Raw genomic sequence first — 22465 nt, 5'->3', positions numbered from 1 at the left:
TGAGCTCTCTGCAGTGGTGGCTCATGGCACCACAAATCCTGTCTGGAAGCCAAGGAGTGCCAACCTCTAGGTTCTTGGTAGAACTGATCTTTCCACTGTTTTCCCTAGAGCACACACCAGGCAGCTTGTAATTCTTACAGTGAAATAGGGTAGAAAACCTTGTTAGAATTCCAGGTGGTTAAGAGATTTTCCTGAAGGAACAGGAGATATGTGCCTCAGCCCAGGGCTGGTGACCCACCAATGTGCAGGGTCAATGTTAGACAGCAGTGATGCTGCAGTACCTTGCTCACAGCCCTGCAAGGCTCCAGGGAGAGACTCACTACAACCACAGCAACTGGATCTTTTTCACTTCAGGGCTTTAGAAGCTTTCTTTGGGATCTGTACTCCACAGGGATGTGGTTTTTCCCTTTAGTCAGCTGTCTTTATTCCTTATTCTATGTTCTCTGTTCTTGCTTTGCTTTTATAGATAAGAGCATAATTTAAAAATAAAAAAAAAGAGCTATTTCACTTCCCAGAGACAGTGAACAGGACTGTGAATGGCACCTTCTGTTCCCCGTCTGCCTGGGTTCACCTCACTCCCATCAGCCTTGGCATTAGTCTCACTCACATGGAGCTGTTGGGTTTGTTTTCTCTCAATAACTCTTTTGGAGTGGGCAAGTTTCACACTGAAGTAGTTAAAAAACCCAAACTTGGTCACGTTTCCCTTTAAGTGACATTAGTGTAAGTCACCACCCAGGCTGGGTTTGCTCAGATCACTGGAGCTTTCTGTGAATCCAGTTTGACTTTTGAGGTGTTTACCAGTCCTTGAGATTGTGTGAGTTTCCTGCAAAGCTGGAACTGCAGAAGCACTGGAGGGGTCCTGGCACTTTCAGTGTGGCCTGTATGTAAATACAGTAACTGTGTGAATGAAAAACCAGCAGTAAAATTCATCAGCATTTCTTTAGTTTCTTGAAGGCTGCCATGCCTTCTGCACTGATATGAGACTTCTGCAGCTCCCAGTGATGAACCCCCTGTAACAAATGACTGAGATTAGTATTATTTATAGATAACCACAGAGATCATTCATCCTTCTCAAGCTGTTTATTTTTGGGCAGCCCAGTGAAACTGATGAAATTGCCAGTTGTCTGAAATGCTGCTGCCAGTTGTTTGAATGAACGGTATTGATTATAGTTACAGGACTATTCATCTCATACTGGCACGCATACAATACATGGATTATAAAAATGTTGTCTCTGTTGACAGCTGGGTTATGAAATGATACACTGAATTATATGTCCTTGCAGGCAGTGTCTGCATTGACTTTTCTTACCCTAATTTAAAAGTACTAAAAGTTACTTGAAGGAATACAGAATGGAGCATGAGACTCTGAATATATTTTTTTGTACCTTTGTTAGTAACAACCAGTTAACAAGTTTATGTTGAAATGAGGTGACACAGCAAAACTCAGTAAGTACTAACTGGCTTATACAATCTTTGCTGTGGAGGTGAAGAACATTTGTTTTATTACAAGAGTAAAGAACTTGGAAGTTGCAGATAGAAAAGAGACTATTTAAGTGTATTCTATGACCACAGTTTTGTTTTAAAATCAAAGAAACCCTTGAGATGAGCCCTGTTTGCAAGGCATACAGTAGTAGTCTTCTGGCTTCAGAGCAAATAGCTTCATCTTTCTCATTTTTTTATTTAAAAAATGCATTGATGCAGTGATTGTGTTTGTCTACAGTTACCCTCAAAAGTTTTCCATTCTTCATTCTGTCTCTTACTTAATGGTGTGTATCCCAATTGCCTGGGTCATTCCATCACAATGTCTTTTTCTGTGGGATTTGCTGGAGACAAGGTCAGCAGATGGCCTGTTGGCTGTGGAACAATCTGTTCTTCTAACTTGAATGAGTTAGAACCCCAAAAGTTGAAATAAAAGCCCCTCTCACATTTTAGAGAACGTGCTCTCTCATTGATATGTTGCAGTATCTTTGAAGGATTGATATTTTGAAAAAGTGTGATCATTAAATAAAGATTAGATAGATTTTTAAGTACTGTGCTTGAAAATTTCCATTGTCTTACTCTGTAGCCATGAGTGACTGAAAAGATTTAAGATTTTACATTTAACTGCTCAGAGCATTTTTATTTTACTCATTCTTACGTGTTTATATCTGAAATAACACCACTGCCTCCAGCTGCTGTCCCGAGAGCAGACTTTCCCTGTATTTGCCTGAGCTAATTGGTACAATGAGCATAACTTCAATAGTACACAGCAGTGACAGAAGTAACTGTAACATGCTAGGGTGTGTTTTAAAATGTGTTTGCAATTGTAGCCGATTTATTAAATAATTGCATTTTAAGTTTCATTAAATACCTAAGTCCAAGTCACTCCAGCTGGAATTGACTGACTTTCATGCTTCATAAAAACAGGTCTATGCCACTATGTTTCTTAAAATGATATTTAGCAGTTCTTTTTGGCAGTACAGGGTTTACAGATTTGCTATGAACTTGTGTGTTGTTTGGTTACCAAAGGGTCATGTTCTTCCACAGCTTGCATTACTTGTGATAGCTTTCAAGTGGAATATTTTTACCATAATCCCAGGTTTTTATAGCATGAACTACCAATTTCCTGAATAGGAAGTGTTTCTTCTCTTGTTCTTTCTTTTCCTTTGTAGTCTTCATTTTAATCTGTAAAATTTGTAACGAGAAAATAAGTGAAACTAATCTTGCTCTTCATTTGACTGTCTTGTCATTGGTTTTTCAGATCCTAGCAAGCCACTTTTTATCTGTCTGCTTCCTTCTGCTTGCCTTTCCTTGTCAGTCTCTGCAGTGAAGCTGTTCTAATTCCACCACTTTATTGATGATGTTTTATTCTTAAATTATTTCTCCAAAAATTTAATCTCTTCTTATGAGATGGGATATGCTCAATCTCTATACAAGTGGATGAGTTAGCAGACTAAATATCCTCTGTGTTCATGGGAGAATAGACACCCCCATGCCCATGCTGTCAGCAGAGAGAGATGGATTCTGTTGATAATTTGTGTGGTGCAGTGGCTGACAAGATACAGTAGCAAGGATAAAACACTAGTGACTGCACTTGGCAAAATTTAGTGGCCTCTTCAGCTGTGAATGGGTCTGCTTAATTGTTCCCCTGCTGAAACCATGCATCAGAGCAGCACAAGCTGAGCAGTTGTGATGGCTGAACTTGCTCCTGCTGCTCATGAACCACACAGACTGTAAATGCAAGCAGTAGGTGCTCCCCTTACCTCTAATTAAAGCATGGATGTGGGTTTGACTGTTCAGCTGCAGTGTCAAGTTACTCACAAAGCCAGCTTGGGAGGTGATAAGCAGGTATTTTTACTAGATACCTTTGCCTTTCTGGCTGCCTTCTGCAGAAAGGACAGCCTGAGGGTGAAGAAATGTACGGGGATGGATCTCTCCTCTTTTTCTTTTTTAATTATGGAAAACTGTGACATTTCTACAGTTCAATTTAGTGTAAAGAGGAAAATGTCCTGTGAATCCTAAGGAAAGATGTCCTTCCCTAAGCAGAATTGTCTCATTCTTCTGTGGAGCTGCAATATGACTGCTTCTGTCCTATTTGTGGTTTAAACATACAAGATCAATTGTGGTAATAAAGATTACCTGTGATGGTTATCTGAGTTCTTGAGAAAAGAATGGCAGAGGAAGAAATAAGAAAAGGTGATAATGTCGTTTGGCGGGTTGCTTGTATAGGGCTTGTAGCTAAACCGCCTTATTTAATATTCTTCAGTGTTCTGTGCCCTTGTCCATAAGGGCATTAACACCTTGTTGGAGAGCTTGGATGTTGAAACTGAACACCCTAATGTCCAAACTTACATTTCAATAGTCTGCTCAGCTGTATAAAACACTGAGTGGATATCTAATTCAGGCCCCAGCTTTGTTCTAAGTGAGTAGCAAAATCCATTGCAAGAGGCGATCTGTGTAATCTCTGTTAGGTGCCAGTTGGGGTGAGTTGTGTTGCCTTTCAGGAGAATGAGAACATGTGGGCTTGCTTAGCTTAAATAACTGGTTATTTTTCAGATCTAGTTAATCACAAGCCCAAGTTCTTCACCTGAACCCTCCTTCCAGACTCATCCATTCAGGTAGCCTTTTCTAATCTTGGGCAGTGATTACATTTTTAAACTCTGATTATGCTGTTTTAGCAGAATAACCCTTCCTCTTGTGTTTGACAATTCCTATTTTTAACTCTTGGGTTTTATTTATATTTTTCTTTTGATTCAAACTTGGGTTTATTTATCCTGCAGTTGTGTCATGGACTGAATGTATGTCTTCTGCTTGTACAGACAATATCTGCTGATATCAAGGACACAGTTTTTAAAATTATGTGTGCAGCAGCATCTTTGTGTAATAGTACTGTGATCAGTGCTGTTTCTTAATAAGCAACACCATATTATTGCTCCATTCCTGGGGAGAGTCTCACAAAGATGAGTTAAGTTTTCCAGAGTGAGATTAGTTTCTCAGTTGTTCCCCCCTAGTCTCCCAAAACTGGTATTCAGAAATAAATCTTTTAGGAGAAGAATTTAATTATCTTGCATTTCCCACATTGTTGGCTCTAATTAGCTGACTGTGCTGTGGATTCCAGCCCTCACTTGGGAAGTTTGAATGGACTCTGTAGATAAAACAGTTTTAGAAAGAGACTTCAGAATATGGCTTGTCAGGAGGCTACAGCTCTGTAGAGCGTGATTAGTTTCACTTTTTGGCTTGACCCAGCACATTTATTCTGCTTAGCTGAAGTCATGAAAATCCGAGATACTGAATTTATTTACATTTGTTTCAACCACCCTCTTGGTAAAAGAAAATATTTTTATTGTGACATTTCCATGGTTTGCTTTATTTGCAGTAATACTCTCCTTATGTTTTTTATTCAACGTTAATTGTGTGATAGCAGGATATGTTTTATTTGGGAATGGGTCTGGGTGTTGGGAGAGAGGAAGAATAAGACCAAGTATGTGAAGGGAAGCCACAATTTGGAAAAGGATCTGGAGCCAAGAGTTAAGTTGCATTTCTTTCTAAGATGTGAAATGCCTTGAAAATACTCACTTCTAGGGGACAACCTTGGTGTGTTTGCTGTCTAGAAAGATTTTTTTAATTACTGTATCATGGGCAGATTTCATGGAAGAGGAAGGTTTCTTTCTAAAGAACAGAAATGAAATAATTTGGAACTAGTCTTTAGTCCATCTATTCATGGTTACTAAATTATCCTGTTACTGTCAATCTCTCTTTCTATTCCTATAGTAACTCAACAAAGTAAGATGAAAGATTCAGTGTAGTTTGGTTTTTATCCCCCCAGAGTGAAGAGGAGGCTCCCAGCAGATGGCTACCACTGAATCCTTGTATGACTCAATAATTTTGATGGAATGAAATATTACTATCAAGCACAAGTTAAAACAATAAAATCCCAAAGGTTCTGTGCTTAAAGGGACAGGGTAAATTTATGAATTGTGTACTATGTGTAAAGTCATTTCCTGCTGTCCTTTCTCATAGCACCAACATGACAGTCAACCAGAAAACATTTCTTCTTTTTTTCTCTCTCATTTTTGTAAGTGGTGGCAATTGCTGATTTGTTACAGGATTACATTTCTGTGTTTTAGTCCCATCACTTTGTCTTCCTTTTATTTATCCAATAACAAGAAAAGAGAACTGTATGTAAAAGTATATTGCTAAATCCATACAAAAATTTGAGCAGTCCATGATTTTTCAGTCCATGGAGTTTATAATTTAGTTTGTTATGATTTCTGTAGGTCTCAGGACTTCTTGAAATACTGGAATCTACTGACAGTGTGCTTAACTAAAACTAGTGATAGCATGTGTTTACATTTCTGGCGATGTTTTTGCAGACTTTTCTTGGTTTAGTAGAAAACCAAAAAGGTCAGTAGCTTGCTGTATGTCCATATGGTGACTTCAGGGTTCAGAGCCATGATCCTAACCAGAAAGGGTGTTACGAGTGTATTATTCTAATGAGAGAGATTAGAAACAAATCAGAATATTTTTAAATGTGTCACATTGACTTAAAGCAGATTCAACAGTGAGTTTAGCCCCAGAGGCAAAGAATAGCATAATAGAGGGACTTGAATGCCTGCTTTTCTTTTATTGGTGATATCTGTAGAACAGGAGGTAAGAAATATTGTCTGGGCTTCTTTGGGAAGCTTGGAGGAGCTGATGAATTCATCAATCCCTTTTATGCAGCTCTTCTGGAGGATTTAAATCTTCCTGTCTTCAACTTATTAAATTATTATGAGAAAGTCATTCTATTGTTATCAAATTCATTTTTCTTATGCAAGTTTCTGTGCTATTTTTGTTATAGAAAGGTATTGTCTCACTGATAACATTTCCAGTGGGAAGGAGGGCTTGGACTCGCTCGTGCAAATTGAAAATACATGGAGAAAATCAGAGTACAAAGAAGTCTTCTGTGCCTATAGCTGACATTTCTTAGAAAATGAGGTCTCTTAAGCCTTCTGGTATAGTCTGGAGAGACACTTCACTTACTCCATTAATCTATCTGAAAAGCTTTACTACCTGAGTTCAACAAATAAATCTGTTCAAGGCCTACAAAATATTCAAGTCCAAAAATAGTCTGTTGATGGGACACTTTAAAAAGCTTGACTCTGTCAGGGAGTTGATTTGAGAATTTGAGTAGGAAAATTCAGTAGCAGCAGCCCAACATCTGTTCCTACAATGCATCAGTTTAAAATCAGGTACAAGGGCACATTATCATAGCCCTTTCTGCTGTCTGCTGCTTAGGCAGTATAGGATTGCATGAGATGCATTTGTGTGTGATACAGAGAGGTTTCCTGCTTTGGAACCTTTGTGATGAGCTGCTTTTTGCTGAATGATGTGAATGCATCTCTTGACTATTTCACAGGTTCTAAGAAGAGACAAATATTTTTAATTTACTTTGAAATTGGCAGTGGAATTTTCAGGATAAAATTCAGAATCGTTAAACTGTAAAAACTGGAGGATATTGTGTGTTACTTTATAAGAAATTAGTAAAGCAGTAATTTAATAAGTTTTTATTTGGTAGGACAGGGGTACGTTTAAATTAAAGTAAGGCATTATTTACAATCTCTAACTGTAGTCACATATCAGTTCCTGTTCTGTTGTGCATAGCAAGCTGATTTTTTAAAAGCTTTTTTGACAGGCAGCTGAAAAATTAATCGAGTTCATTGAGTTCATGAAATGGTTCCTCCCATCGCTGTGTCTGTGCCTGCTGTGAGTAAGGGCTGCCCAGCTCCTGAGCCTGCTCATGGCACCCAGGGCTGGCAGTGCCTCTCTCCAGTCTCATCTCTCACTAAGACTGTCCCTGTCCTTAGCACAGTTTGGTTCCATGCTTGACCTCCCAGAACAGGTGGTGCTGCAAACAAGGGATAAGCAGCAGTGGGGGCAGGCCTTCAGGGTGATGATGGTCTTCTGGAAAGAGCTCATCCTGCAGCTCACTGCAGAGCTTGGGGAATGGTACAGCCCTGTGGGAAATTGCCTTAAGGCAGAGAAATTTATTGCCATCTGTCATCCAAAGTGCTGCAGTTGAGCTGTTTGGTAAATTGGATGTCAGACCTACTGTCCTAAAGATACACACTGCCCTTTTGAGACTGTTCCCCCCAACTCTGATTTGGGTGTTGTACAGTTGTGTTTCAGACACTGGTGAGACTCATCTGCTTGTTCCTTGGCTGAAAAAATAAATGGGATAATTCCTAATGGTTTATCAAAGACTGATTGGGAGCTGAAGTGTCTAACTGAAGGAAGAATCCACAGTGCATTGCTCCATAGAAATTCATATTTACCTTCTGTTGTAAGGATTAGCATTCTTGTTCCCAAAACCAGAAAAGGCTTGGATAGTGTTGCAGCAACATTGTTGCTTTGGACTTCCCCCTCCTTCATTTTCCCCTCTCCCTTCTAAGTTTACTCAGTAGTTTTGCAGGACGCTTGGAATTTATTGGGGTGTACAAACAAGTTGTTAGCAGATTTAGTGATTGTTGTAAAAAGCCAGAGAATAATTTTTTTTATACTTCTAATAAAGTAATATTAAAAATATTTTTAGAAGAAAGCTTATGTTTGCTAACCATATTTCTGTATCACGTTATTCCAATGGCAATAACATAATCCAGATTTTTTTCAAGTATCTGTGGTTCTACGTTCATTTATTTTCATGCTGATAAAACCACAAACATGGTAAGATCACAGGAGGATTCTTTGACCTGCGTGATGTTTGCAAATAAGAGTTTCTAACTCTTAGGAATGGAAGTTACAGGAATCTTCTTGTTTTCTGTTAACTCCCCTAGTAAAGGAGAGAGAAGGAAGGGCTGTATTTGAAGGCATGAATTCGCAGGCGCTTTACTGCTAGGCAAGATTTTACTAAGTATTAGTAGACAAGAGACCAGGGAAGTATCAAAGTGTAATGGTGTAAATCAGACTAAATCATCTGACAACCCCTCATACAGCTCAACTGTAATGCCTCATGGAAGGGGCCCACCAGAGTGAGCACCATGGTAATTTGACCCTCAGCTCTGATTTAGGGTCTTGAGCTTCAGTCTGTCTGTCCATCAAAACACAGAAGCATGTTCTTAAATTTGTGCACAGAACTTTGTCATGTAGGACATTAAGTAAAACCCTCTATGCATGCAGAGTAAGGTGAACTAAGCTGTGGTTCTTCAGGTGTGTGTGTTCTAGAGGAAGTCAAGTGCTGCCCCACACTGCCACTGTCTCATGATACACCCAGCATTCTGATGAGGACTTATAGGATCTCTTGATCCTAGAACCAAAGGGCTGCTAGTTTGGCCTTGATATGAGGCAGTGAGCTCTTGTTTGTCAAGGGAAGATGTGGGAAGAGCCCCACTTCTCTATCAGCATCACTCATGCCCCTGCAGACCACAGCCTCATGCTATTGCTAATGATTAATGAGATTGTTCTCTGCTTATGAATGTAGCAGCATCTTGTGGAGCACAGAAAATGTATGTGCACCATGTTAACATTTTGCTATGCAGGTGGCTGAGAGCAGATTTTAAACCAGTATTTAAAGCTATGACATGGTGTCCAAACCCTCTGAGATTAATAAATAATTCCAAACTAGGTCTGTCTCTCTTGGCCTCCCCTTCCCCCTCTTAAAGGGCAGCAATCACTTAAGAATTAACACATAGCAGTGTGACTTTTCTTTCACAATCAGGCTTTTGCTGTACCATTTCCATCAATTTTGGCTTCCACATTATTCAGCTGTGCACCAGACAACTCTTTTGTTATGTGCCAATTAACCCAGCTTGATAAATAGTGATTATGCATAATTCATAAAGAAAAATATTCTTGTTGTTTCCTGTAAATAAGGCACTGGCTTAGCTGAGGGTACTGGTCTGTGAAATACTGTCAGATGTGATCATGAAGGTCCAGGAGGCTGGTAGCAAGAGGAATTCTGAGGGCTAAGGCAGATAGAAATAATATCAACAAAAATAGATGGGAGGATGTTTTGTAAGAGCAGTTGGGATGTTGATGTGGTATTTCTGTAGTTTGCACTTTCAGTGTGAATACGTCTCTCAGTTCTAGTCCAGTTTTCACTGAATTCCATGTGAACTTCTCCAGTGGTACTGGTGGGTGCTTTATTGGATCCCTAAGGAGCATCTTCAAATAATTTCCCTGGCCCCTGAAGCCAGTTTTCACAGACATCCTGTTTCTGCTTCTGCTTTAACAGATCTGAAGCCTCTCAGACTGATCAGCTGACAGCAATTGAACACAAGGGTGAGGTTTGCATAGCCCCATGAACTTTGAGTAGAAGAGGGGAGGAGATACAGAAATATGAAATCCAGTCCACTGGTCCAAGATGTACTTACAGTGACAGTGCTTGCTGGAATACCATTGCAGAGCCTCCAGGAAAGTGTGAGGGACAGTTGCTTTGGGTAAGCTGGGCTGTCTGTCAGCCAGCACCATGCTCTGCAAACATAGAGCCAACTGGAAACCCTCCAGAGCTGGAGGCTGCTTGCACAGCTGCTGTTTTGGCATTTGCATCCCCTTTCTCCTTGAACAACCTTAATTGTGACCTTCACCTCCTGGTGAATTTTACCCAGCTCAGTGCTTCAGGTGTGTTGGCCACTTTGCCTCTTCTCTCATCCTCTGTAATATATCCCCACAGGCCTATAAATGGCACCACCTCAGCAGACTCAGCTCATCTTCCATCACACTGCCAGAGCCTTGTTTTGATTTATTGCCTCTCACCACAGTGGCCCAGAATGAAGTCAACTTCTGAAATCACTTAGGAAAGGATCTGCTGAACAAGCATACATTTAATAAGATGCCTCTGCCTTTTTACTTCCTCCACACTGAGATGTTCCAGTGATAGAAGAAATCCCTTCAGAGTACTGGGGTGCTGGAGATGGCAGCTGCTGATTCACGGCTCTGAGGCACAGCATTGCCTTCAGCTGCTGCTCCTTGATTCAACCCTACATTCTGCCTAACATCCTCAGCTACAAAATGCTGCCCTTTTCTGATGGGTATGATTTATTTTTTCTTCATACCACAAAGCTCTTGCTTTCCTTTAGCCTGTTGTTTAAAGTATTGTTAAGATAGATCGTACATGAAGAAGGTAACAGTTGTGAAGTGGGTACTCCCTGGTCTACCACATCTTGTTAAGTTCATGTTAAAAACACTTTTTTGAATATGTCTTTTTGTTCCAAGGCAGAGTGCTTAATGGCCTGTGGAACTCTTATTACTTTGAATATATTTACAGAAACATTTGTGTAACTGTGTTTGTTAGAATATGCATGTTATTAGAATATATTGCCTGCTTGTAAATAAATGGCTGATTAAGTTTTCTAGTATAACTGGGCAATTTTTGAAAGAACGAGGGTTTTCATATTTTCCTCCCACCAACGTTTTTAGAAAAATTGCTTTGGAAAGTAAGAGATACAGTTACAATCCAAAGTGATCAGAGCAAGCAGGCATGACATACCATATTAAATTAAAAGCATTTCAAATGGTGCAACAGATGGAAACAAGTTATTTCACTTGAGTGAGTGTTACATATTTGTGTTGCATGCACGCTGTCCGTGTTTCTGCAGAGATTAGTCACGAAGCAGGAGCTGGATATTGGATGTGAGGAACGCAAATGATCGCTGTTTGCTGTGAATATATTTAGACTCCTGCAGAAAGCTTTGACAGGTCCTCTGGCTCCCTCACACAGGTGTTAGCTCATCTCCCATGGTTCATGGAGAGAGGAGTGTGTGGTATGTGTAGGATTGGCTAAAGCTTTTGTGCAGGTCAGAGCTCAGTGAACTGCTTTACATCTACTCATTAAGTCCCTAACACTCTCTGAACCTGAGGGAGGCCTGTGCCATAAATCTTAAGCATGCAGGATGGTGGAGCTGCAATCAGGAGCAGAGCATTGGCATTGCACGTACTGCTGCTGTTGGCAATGCACTGATTATCCTGGAGTAGCTGATCAGAAACATCTCTTCAGCAGGGTATGAAAGGCAGATACCAATGTCTTTCCATTCTCTCCAGCAGTGAGTTTAACTGTCTGCCAAGAAGAAGCCTCTTGTGCTTCTCCTGCAAGCACTACTTTGGTGTCAAGACCACCATAGGCAGAAAGCAGAAGAGGTCACAAGTAACATAAATCCACAGCATTTACATCTGACTTCTATAACAGTGTTACAAAGTCTTCTTTTTAAAACTCTTTGTTTAAAACTGTGTGGTATGTTTTAATAGCTTTCCTTTAAAATAGATGCTTCTTGTGAGCAGCTTGTGGGGATGGTGAGATCAGGATGAAAAGTGTTCTGTTAAAAGTACATTGTGAATGACCAGGATGGGTTTAAGAATAGAAAGCTTGGCTGTATCTGTGGTGCCTGGTCTGGGAGCTTGAACTCCATCTTGTAGACACACAAGCAGGATAATGTAGTATTCTGATCAGCACGTACCTAAGTATAGTCCTTAAGTATTTAACACATTTTTTTAAATCATCTTTCAAAAAAAAAATCAGTTGATTTTTATGGCATATATATATCTTCTCTCACCTTTAATCCATTCTAAGCTTAAACCCCTATTTTATTTCTTTCAAACTCCAATGGTTTATACTTCAGAATGAGTCATGATTATCTGACTCACAGCCTTTCAAATGTTCTAATAGTACTCATAATCAATGGTATGTTTTAAAGAAATCAGTGTGTAACAGGGATCGCAGGTAAATAAAATACTTTCATATTGTGGTCCTGAGAAGAGGCTGACACTTCTTGGCTGGATTGACTCCTGGGTTTCTTCCACCATCAGAAATGTCATAATTACAGAGATTCTGAATAGCCAGTGATTTTTCTTTTTTTTTTTTTTTAATGAAAACTGTGCACTAAAATTTGGTAGGCTTGTGGTAGAAAACTCATTTTGTGCTTGAGTTTTAACAAGATTTTACAGGAAAAAAATATATTTGGTGGAGGTTTTTTTAGCTTTGTGGTCAGTAACCTGAAAACAGAGTTAGTTCAGACTCTATATCATCTTAAGTTTGGATGTAGCTTGGGAGCTAAATGGAAGTGAGTAGAAAATAGCAATGTAATAGCACTGTGTTGTTGTCTGTTCCCAGCTGCTCAGGCTACCTGCAGTACCTTCTCAGACTAGAGCACTTTTCAGAAAGTTAAGCACAGCTTTCTCAGTAAAATCAAGGTTATGTTCAGCCTGTCTTACAGTTTGGTACCCAAGATTGCCCTTTTTATTCACATATTAAACATATTGGGTAGTTTTTTTAAATACCAAAGCTTTAATTTGCATATATATCAAATTGGCAGTTTGGGCCAGAGGGGTTTTTATTCTGGTTTACTTTTATCTGACCGAAGCTGTGCTAATGGACAAATACCCCCATTGTGGCATGTGTGAGGCTTGGTGCTGCTGGTGTTCCCGCTGTTACAGCCCAAGTGGCTTGTGTTTGTCATTGGCAGCTGGCATTTTTCATACACTCATAAAACTCACACAAACATTTCAGTTTGAAGAGAAGATCCTGCACACAACAAATTCATGCACATTGTTAGGGTTTTATTTGACCACAGTCATATCTATAAAAGCCATAATGTGTAAAGTTTAATGAGTCAAGTATGTCATAAGCAATTGGGCACACTGAAAAAAACCAAGGTTGTGGCAATGAATGTGTACAGCACTCGGCACCAAGGAACTGTAATTGTGATTGGAGTTCCAAAGTCATCTTGTAAAGCAGATAAGAAATAAAAACTTCTTTAACAGTGTGTGATGGAGTTAGGAAATGGTGACTGAAGTAATCTTGAATAGGATCTTGACCAGATTGTTCAAGGATGCCTGGATCTGAACATGTGTTTAGAATTACTTTCCAGTAAATGGTTTCTAAAATATAAATGGATTAATTCTTATGCCTTTCATTTACTATTTAATATCCCCTCCTGCTGCCAGAACATGCTGTTTTTATTTTATTTGCTCTCCTAAAATGAAATGCAAACTGAAGCATATATATTTGAGGACATTAGGTAGAACAAAGCAAGTTGAGTAGTTCTTTGTAAAAAGAACTAGATAAAACATTGCAATTTCATCATTGAGAAAATTGATGCCATAAGTGAAGTAACAGGAGTAAATTATGGTTTTGTTTTGTGCTCTGTTGTGAGGTTTTGGGTTGGGTTTTTTTGTTTTCAGGGGATATTTTTTTGTTTGTGAGGGCATATCTTTTTCTAGGTCAGATGGGAAGTCATGTTATAGCCAGTACCTCAGGAAGGTTTGTATCCAATTTCAAGTTGTAGCTTCCTTGGTTCCCTCCTGCCCCCAGGAATTTTCACTGTTAACTGTTCCAAGAATAGCTGCTTTCAGAAATGCATCTTTTCTCACCTGAATTTTAAACAATATTTTCTTCATGACAGAATTCAGTCTTAATTAAAATGTAAAAGATGGGTTTTATTGGCTATAGGTAAATGCAGTTCACTTAATTTTACATTTTTAATATGATGGGCTTCTCTTTAAAGGAAGCTCTCAAGTCTGATTGCCTGGAGCCCCCTGAAAATAGCTCATTCTGCATTCAGGGGCACTGCTGTGCTGATCTCCTCAGGGCTCAAGGTAGAGAGAGTTGATGCTTTTCATTCTGTGTATTAAAATGAAAGCAGAAGAAAGTAGTAGAGGCATTGTCTGTCTCTCGAAGAGGAAGGCTGTATTGTTACTGTAAGAGGTAATGTTAATGGTAACCCTTGCTTTATTACAACGAGGAGGTCAGGCTGGAGCCCTAGGAAATGGCAACTGCTCTGAGGTAGGCTCCATATTATTCCATTGTAAAGTAGTCCCATTAGTCTGTTGGCTGAGGCTGGCCATGAGAGTTGTCTGGAATCCAAGACAATTGGCAAAAGGAAGTGGAGGGAATAAAATTATTTCACAGCTGAGGAAAATGCAGAACACAAAGCTAAGGAAGCAGTTTGAGCTAATGTCAGCTGAGACAGAACTCCTACAGCACTTTCCCTCCCAAGAGTGGGGGGAGTGTCACTGAAACAGGTTGACAGTGCCCTGTGACACAGGGTGACTGTGTCACACCTACTTTATAGGAAATTGGTATGGACAAAGGGGAAATTACTTGCTCATAAAAAGAGTAATGAAGGAGGAATGGTGTCTGAGGTATTGTAACCTCCAACCCCTGACTCCAAAACTGCCAGGCTGTTGCATCCTGGGCTGAAGTGCACTGGATGCCACACCTGGGAGAATCCTGCTGACTTTTACAATTCAGCCATAAATTATATCATCCAGTGGAAAAGTATGTATTACATTCCACCAGTAACATATCTCTTTTGTTAGCTTTATACATCTTGTATTTAAACAAACAAAATCCAAACCTACTTGTAAATGTTCCTAGTAACGCTTCAGTTGTTTATAGTAAGAACTGGAAGAAAAAAAAAAAAAGGTGTCAGAAGTTTTGACTTTAGCTTCTAGGCAATAGACAGTAGAAATGTCAGGTCTTATACAACCTTGTTGTGTCAGGAATAGTCACAGTCACTAAAACATAGAAAAACTAAATACCATTAGAAAGCAAAAATAAATTTTAAAAATACATAAAACATCTAATAACTTATGTGAAGTGGGGCATCTTTTGAGATTCTGGCCTGCAGCCTTCCTGGGATCTGAGTGCAAAAAAAAAACTTATCTGGTTAATCTTAGCAAGTTTCAGTGGTGGGCCTGATTTGACTGGAGGGAGGATGAAAATGCAAGTAAAACCTGTCTGGGTTCATTGGGTTACACTGATGCTTAGGATGGCTCAGCTGCTATTCAGTATGGAAACTCAGATTTCTATTTATTTGGCTTCAGTAGTTGCACTTTGTTCAGTTGGTTTTGGGGTTTGGGTTTTTTAGGGTTTGGTTTTGATTTTTTTTTTTTGCTTGGTTGGTTTAGTTTTTTGGGGTTTTGTTTTTGTTTTTTTTTGGGGGGGGGTTTGGTGTGGTGGTTTTTTTTTTAGATTTTTTTTTTTTTAAGTTAATTCTGCTTACTACTGTTACCACTCTCCCTCTGAGCATTTTCCTTCCTTGGCAGGGAACACCAGTCTGTCATGACCTGAAAGTTTCTTATCTTTTCTTGACATGCTTGAGAATTCACAGGCTTGTCATACCATCGCTTTCTCTCCTGGACACAATGGCATGTGGCAGCTCACTTTGAGAATAAGTCCAGTGTTAAATCTCCGTTAATAAATACTCACCTTGCACCTAATGCCAAAATAATGGCTTATCATGATCTCCCATTGGAAAACTGTTGCTCAGGACCTCTCTCCCTTGTTTGTAGACATTGAAACTTTTTCAGATCAGGTTATAAAGCAATTTGGTTATGTGCTGTCCTTGGAAACAGATGTGCATCCACATAATTAAGAGCAGTTTCATAGCTCAGCAAAAAAACTGCTTTTTTTCTTGAGGAATGAGGTTGAACTAGGACTTGTCCAAATAATCTCTTTAACAGCCAAAGTATGTGTTTGACCATCTGTATTTTTTCAAATAGGAAAAAAACCCCAATAAATCAAGTGCAATTAATTAAGGAAAAATACCAAAATTCTTACTCAAACATGAAAGTCGTTCTAGTTGTCAGTAGAAAGTAGTTTGTAAAAAGAGCTTAAGGCTAAGGCTTAGTTAGTCTTTTTAAATTTTTTCTTGTGGCTCAGTGATGTTAGAATAACAGTGGAATTAAAATGAATGTAATTACACATTTGTTTTTTGGAAAACAAGTAAAAATATGACTCTGGGTTCATGGATATTCTATAGGTTTGTCTGATTACAGAGGAGATTAGGTCACAAACTGTGTGGAAGACCTAATGCTACAAAATTTTAACAGAACTGTGAGTTAAAAAATGCAAATGAACATTGAGGACCAAGATAATTGGCTTTTTTGCTTTTCCTTGTAAAAACAAAGTTTATTTTGCCTTTTAAATAGGCCAGTAAAACTAAATTGGCATCCTACAGTGCATGCAGAATAGTCAGGAATAATAAGCTAATAGTAGAAGCTAGTCCATCAAAGGGTTAATCTTTAAAACCTGCTGGGAATACAAACCTGAACCAGGAGGTAGTTGCATTTGTTAGAATATATTTTTGGTGATCCTCCAAAATCAGGAGGAAAAATAATTGCAAATACTCTGAGGACCAAATCAGAGCTCTCACCTCCATGCAAGCAGCAGCTCCATGTTGGCTCCAAGGTGTTACTTGGAGAAGGTCTTGCTTAGTCAGGTTGTTCAGAGTCTGGTTTTTTTTTTTCAGATTATTCACCAATTGTTGATGGGCACTTTGCATAAACGAGCACAATCTGCTATGAAAACAAAGTTTAACTCTGTTGAGTCACAGTTCAGACGTATTCCTTAGTTTTACACCTGATAAGAAATAATGGGTGGATCCAGGACTTTTAAAATGCTCTTGGTTTTTTGGATCAGGAGATCTTTGAGAATATTTGTTTACATTGCAAGAAGGGATGATTCCTGGAATACTCGGCTTTCTCTGCAGTACAGAATCTACATAAAAACTATGCCATTAATATATACATGAACAAAGCTTGATCTGTGAGGGAGAGGCTCAGTGTATGTGAGGAAACTCTCTCCATTAATCCCATTTTGCTGATTATTCCTATGGAATTAGAGGATTTACACACCATTTCAATGATTTGGAGGCTGCCAGATTTTCTAATGTAATTTTTGTTTTTCCCTTTTTTCCATCTGTAAGTTAATGCTTTTTATTTGTTACTTCAGCAGATAATTTTTTATGGTAGCTTTTCTGCTTTATATCCTGCTGGTATGTAGTTTAACGAAATGCCTTTTTAAACAGTGTATTTAATTCCTCAGTCATGCCTCTGGGAATAAATTCTTACTGTATTATAACTTCTTTTATATCTTTTCTTTTCTGCGGTTGATAACCTCTGCAAACTTTCCTTTCAGAAATTACCACCTCTTATTTCCTTTCTGTGTCTCATCAGCTGCTCTTTGCTGCTGGTCATGTCCTGTTCCAGTGGCTTAAATACTTAAGGAAATTCTTTAACAGCGTTTCTAGTTTCTGCATCTAGAGCTTCAGGAGGAAAATCAAATTTTCACAGCTGACTGCTGATTTTAGATGTTCTCCATGATGCTGTGTCAATGAGCTGATATTGTGGAGAATCCTTTTTGAAATTACTCTTACAGTTTTTAGTGATCCTGAATCATAACATTTATGGTGGAAATGTGATGGTATTTCAGAAGTAGCAAAGCTATACATTTATGTGTAGAAGTCATGTCTTCCTTACTGGTAATTACTTGGTTTTTTGCAAAGTTAAATATATGCAGTGTTTTTGCAGAAGTTTTTAATGGATGTCTTGGTTTAGAGACAAGTTTTAGGAGAAAAAAGCCTGAAAAAGGGTGCACAAAAGGCACAGAAAAGGATTGAATAAATGCTGGAAATTGAAATTTCAAAACCTTAACCCCCACCCCTGCCAGGCCTGTGGCCAGGGGGGCAGAGATGGGATCTCTCCGTTGTCTCGGGGAAGGAGAGCACGGGAGCTCACGCAGCCGCTTGGGCAGAATAGATGGGAACCTTTCTGGTGTTGGTCTCCTCCTCACAGCAGGCAAAGCTGCTGGGTTTTGGTGTCCTTTCCTCTGCTGGCTTGGTCTCTCCTGGGGCCCTGACTGTCCAGCACAGCCCCTACAGGCTCCCAAGAGTGGAGAGGAAGAAAAAAAACCAACAGGCCAAAACAGTTCAAATGGAAAAAACAAAACCAAAAAAAAAAAAAAAAACAAAAAAAAAAACCAATCAACACAACCAAACACTGAAGGATCTCTACTGGAGTCCAGAGAAAAAGGTGGGGAAAGAAAGAAAGAAATTAAGCTTCTTGCAGAAGCAAGCAAAGCTAATCCAAAAAAGGAGCAATGTAACATCCTGGTCCATGGTGCATGGAGCACACCCTGTGAAGAGCTCCAACAGAGCCTTCACCTGGGGTTCCCAGGCTCCAGCCCCACCCTCTGGTTCATATTAAATCTACAGCAGCCATTCCTGGGCATAAAGCAGAGGATTAGGGAATAGAATATCACCATAAAATCACCCCAAGACAATGGGGCTGGTTGTAAATTGTTGTTAAATCCAGTTCTTGACAACTGAAATTGTTAATTGCTAACGAATGAACATTCTTCTGGGAAACCTCTTTTCATTACAAATGGGCCTTGCTCATCCCTGTTCAGCAGTGGTATGATTAGAAGTGCTGCTGGGCTGTATTGTATTGCAGTTGTAGAGTATTTTTATAATCCAGAGCCCCAGCACCTCACAGATCAGGCTCCCTCTCTATCTGTGACGCAGACTCCCTCCATGGAAAGAACTCAGGGTCAAAAGAACATTGTGCCTTTCCTACAGAGCTGAACAACAAAGAAATTCTTTTTCCTACAATGCCCATGAAGCTGGCCATGTTTACAAATTGAAATGCTTTCATTTTTGTCCAAAATGGTCATTGCTCAATCTCTATAAAGGATTGGAAATACTTCATTATTTTCCCAGATAAGTACATTTTGAAAAAAATCATCTTTGTCTGCATTTTGATTTTTTTTTTTTCTGGTACAAGATGAGTTCATCGGGACAGCAGAATAGTTAATAAGAGCCTTCAGCTTAAGGGTTATCAGCTTTAGTCCCATGAAGCAACAATAGGTGCTCCTCATTTGTGTTGTCATATAGTAAGTCACAGACTTTATTATTCTGAAAGATTTTAACACTCTGTTAAGAAGCCACCATAATTCCTTACTGAAAAAAGACCACACAGAAGTTTCAGAGTTGTGGACTATAAATGAATAAAACATCCAGATTTCTTTGAATCAGATCTGAATCAATTTTGGATACTAGGAAAAAGTATCCCTTAACATTCTGACTTTAAGGTAGTCCTGACATTTGTCATGTAGCTTCTCACAGAGCTCTCATGGTGCTGCTCGGGAAGGAAAGGTATTTTACAGACAGGTAATGTTTATTTTTAAATAATAAAGAGAGGTTAGTAGATTGGAGCAACACAGGACAAAACACAACCAAAAATAAATGTGTTCAGGCCAGTTTAAATGCTACAAAGGTGGTACAATTGATTGCTACACTGAAATTAGTACATATTATCTCATTAATTCACTCCATCTGCTGCATCATCCAGAATAATTTCAAGAATGGTTGGAAGGCTTACCTCCAATACACTTTGAAACTTTGATTGTATTCATTATATATCAGATTTTAACATCCTTGTCTGTCTTTCTTAGTCTGTTCACAGTTCTCCAGAGGAGTTTATGCCATCTTTGGATTCTATGACCAGATGTCCATGAACACCCTGACGTCGTTCTGCGGCGCCCTCCACACGTCCTTCATCACCCCGAGCTTCCCGACAGATGCAGATGTGCAGTTCGTCATCCAGATGCGGCCAGCCTTGAAAGGAGCCATCCTGAGTCTCTTGACTTACTATAAGTGGGAAAAGTTTGTGTACCTCTATGACACAGAACGGGGTAAGCACTATCATTCTGACTGATTTCTGTTTCACACCTTGCTCTAAGTACTGCCAACATCAGTACGTGCAACCCAGTTTTCTTTGGAATGGAGGTAGAACTTTCTGATGGTCCTAGAAAATGAATTTGTTCTGAAGGAGCTAAAATGAGTTCATAAATGAGAAGGAGGCATCTTCACGTTACTGATAACTTTTAAGGAGATTGTCTGAGAATAGTGTTAGCAGAGTAAGTATTCAGTTGGCATGCCTGGTTTCCATGGATCTGCAGATTCCACACTTGCCAGGGTGTTTCAGTCCTTGCTAAATAAAGAAGGTCAACACCACGCAAAAGGCTGATAAGCAGGACCTTCCACTGTGTGTGACATTGCAAATCCCACACCACTTTACATAAATGCACATTTCTCCTGTCACTGGACAAAGGCAATACATGCTAAGATACACTCTGGAGATGTCTAAGCATTAATAATGGTTAAGCGTCGTGTGTAAGATCTCTGCTGGAGTCCAGAGAAAAAGGTGGGGTAAGAAAAAGCTTCTTGCCTAAGCAAGCAAATACTAATCCAGCAACAGGAACAATGTAACTCAGCTATGCTGGGCTGGAGATGCTCTAGATAGCTCACATTCCAGAGACAAATTGAGATACATGCCAAAAATGACCAGAGTTATGTTTAACTAAGTGGAAACATATTAAAACCAGTGTGTTCACACTTAATTGTTAACTACTAATAAGCAGGAAATGTAGCAAAATCTGTCCAAAAAAAATCTCAAAAATCTGTCAAAAAGAGATCTAGACATCAGAAACCATTTTCTGTGCGGAATCTTTCAGCTGCCACCTGCTCTGAGTGTATTGAATTTGCTGAATTTCCTCTGTTACAGATTTCACCTGGGTAGCATTTTTTATATCAAATAGATGTGCCACTGCCCTTCTTACCAGCTTTATGATTTTCGACTTCAAGAAATTTTTCAGATCAAAGGATCTCAATAGAGACAAAGAAGCATAGACTTTGTTCTTGGCTCCAATGGAAATATTTCCTTAGGCTACTTCATGTTGTTAAGGATTAAGTCTTCAGTGGGTGTGCTTTTCACGCTGAAGAATAGTAGCATCACCCAACTAAAAACCCAACTGAAACCTAAAAACTCATGTATTGAAAAAGTAATTTTCAGTCTGATTTAGGTGAATGCCAAGCATTTCAAATTTTCTGACTGATTTGGAGGTGTTAACTATTTCTAGCACTGAAAAACCCTAGCTGTGAGATTAAGTAGGAAAATATGGAGAAGTTAAGAATGCAATTACTTCCAAAATCTTGTAAAATCACTACCCATCAATCTGTTTTTCTGGCTTAGTCCACTTTTAAATGAAAGCTCCTGTGAGTAAGCAATTTGTCTGAGAAAAAAAGGCTTATTTGATGTGGCCAAATACAATGAACTTTGAATGTGTGATGAAGTAAAATGCCCTTAGTTCCAGGACTGATGAAATTTACCATGATTAAGGCTAATAAAGGTTGCTTTGGAAAGAGTTTCATTCAAGAAATTTGGCACTTTAGACTGGAAAAATCATCCAAAACAATAACAGTTTCACTAGAACTTGTCTAGACAATATGACTGTCGGACTAAGTGAGATAATAAAGGGAGTCAGGAGGAGGGGAGACTTGCAACCTCACACGTGCATTTATTTGCCGTTCTCAGTGTGCACAATCTTTAGGTAGACACAATCTGAATTTATTATGATGGCTAATCCCTTTGGAACACTTTACTCATCATCTTATGGTGACTAACCAAAATCCTGTTGTGCACCTCCAGCATCTCACAATGGTGTTAGGCTGACCCTGTGTCATGTCAGCCATTCTGGCTGTCAGAGTGACAAATCTGAGTGAGATGACAGTGAAGGTCACTGTAGGATTATAAAATGTAGCACAGGACAAGAAGATAAAGGACAGCTGGGTCTTTAGCATGGAAGAAACATCAGTACATATAGGAAGCTTGGTGATGGGCTTTAAGTTGTTTGGGATAAACTTGCAACATCTTACAATATCCTAGTTGCTGCTGTTTGGTAACCTATCTACTATTTGCTAAAATGGGAAAAATGAACAGTTTATTAGACTCACTTACTGCTATTTTAGTTTAATTCATAGAAACTTGGTAGCCATCCTATTTGAGAGTTTTAATTCTTCTAGTATTATAATAAATTAGGAAGTTTACTATAGGAGAGATGCAGGGCAATTAGGTACTGAGAAATGGAGGTTAGTTTCCTTTGAGGAGTGGTAATCATGTGTGACCTGAAACATTTGGCAATTCCAGTAAGTTCACCAATTTCTTGTGATAGACCTTTAAATACCAAAAAAATCCCCAAAATCTGGACAGTAATAATGGGGAATGACTGCTTGTGTCAGGTAATGAATAGACTGTACATGTTCTTTTGCTGAGAAACCCAAACACTCGAGCTGTCCCAGCTTTTAATAATTCCTTTCTTAGATACTTAACTGCTCTGGGGCACAAACACTGTAGAGAGAATGTTGAGCAGTTGATTGTCATTTCCTGAGATAAACTA

The 22465-nt window shown here is 39.1% G+C and overlaps 1 protein-coding gene across 4 annotated transcripts in view; it reads left to right on the top strand.

Moving 5' to 3' along the window:
• GRIA3 (glutamate ionotropic receptor AMPA type subunit 3) overlaps window positions 1-22465 on the top strand; it is a 142376-nt gene that overhangs the window by 14266 nt on the left and 105645 nt on the right. For all 4 annotated transcript variants that reach the window (XR_010784539.1, XM_066559593.1, XM_066559592.1 and 1 more), the window contains exon 3: window positions 19682-19921. Coding sequence is in view for 3 of the 4 variants with exons in the window: in XM_066559593.1 (XP_066415690.1) it covers window positions 19682-19921 (240 nt within the window). In the remaining variant the exon portion in view is untranslated. The remainder of the gene's footprint in view (window positions 1-19681; window positions 19922-22465) is intronic.

Source organism: Molothrus aeneus, chromosome 14, assembly GCF_037042795.1.
Source record: "Molothrus aeneus isolate 106 chromosome 14, BPBGC_Maene_1.0, whole genome shotgun sequence".
Taxonomy (NCBI): Eukaryota; Metazoa; Chordata; class Aves; order Passeriformes; family Icteridae; genus Molothrus; species Molothrus aeneus.
This window is presented reverse-complemented; position numbering and strand designations above follow the sequence as displayed.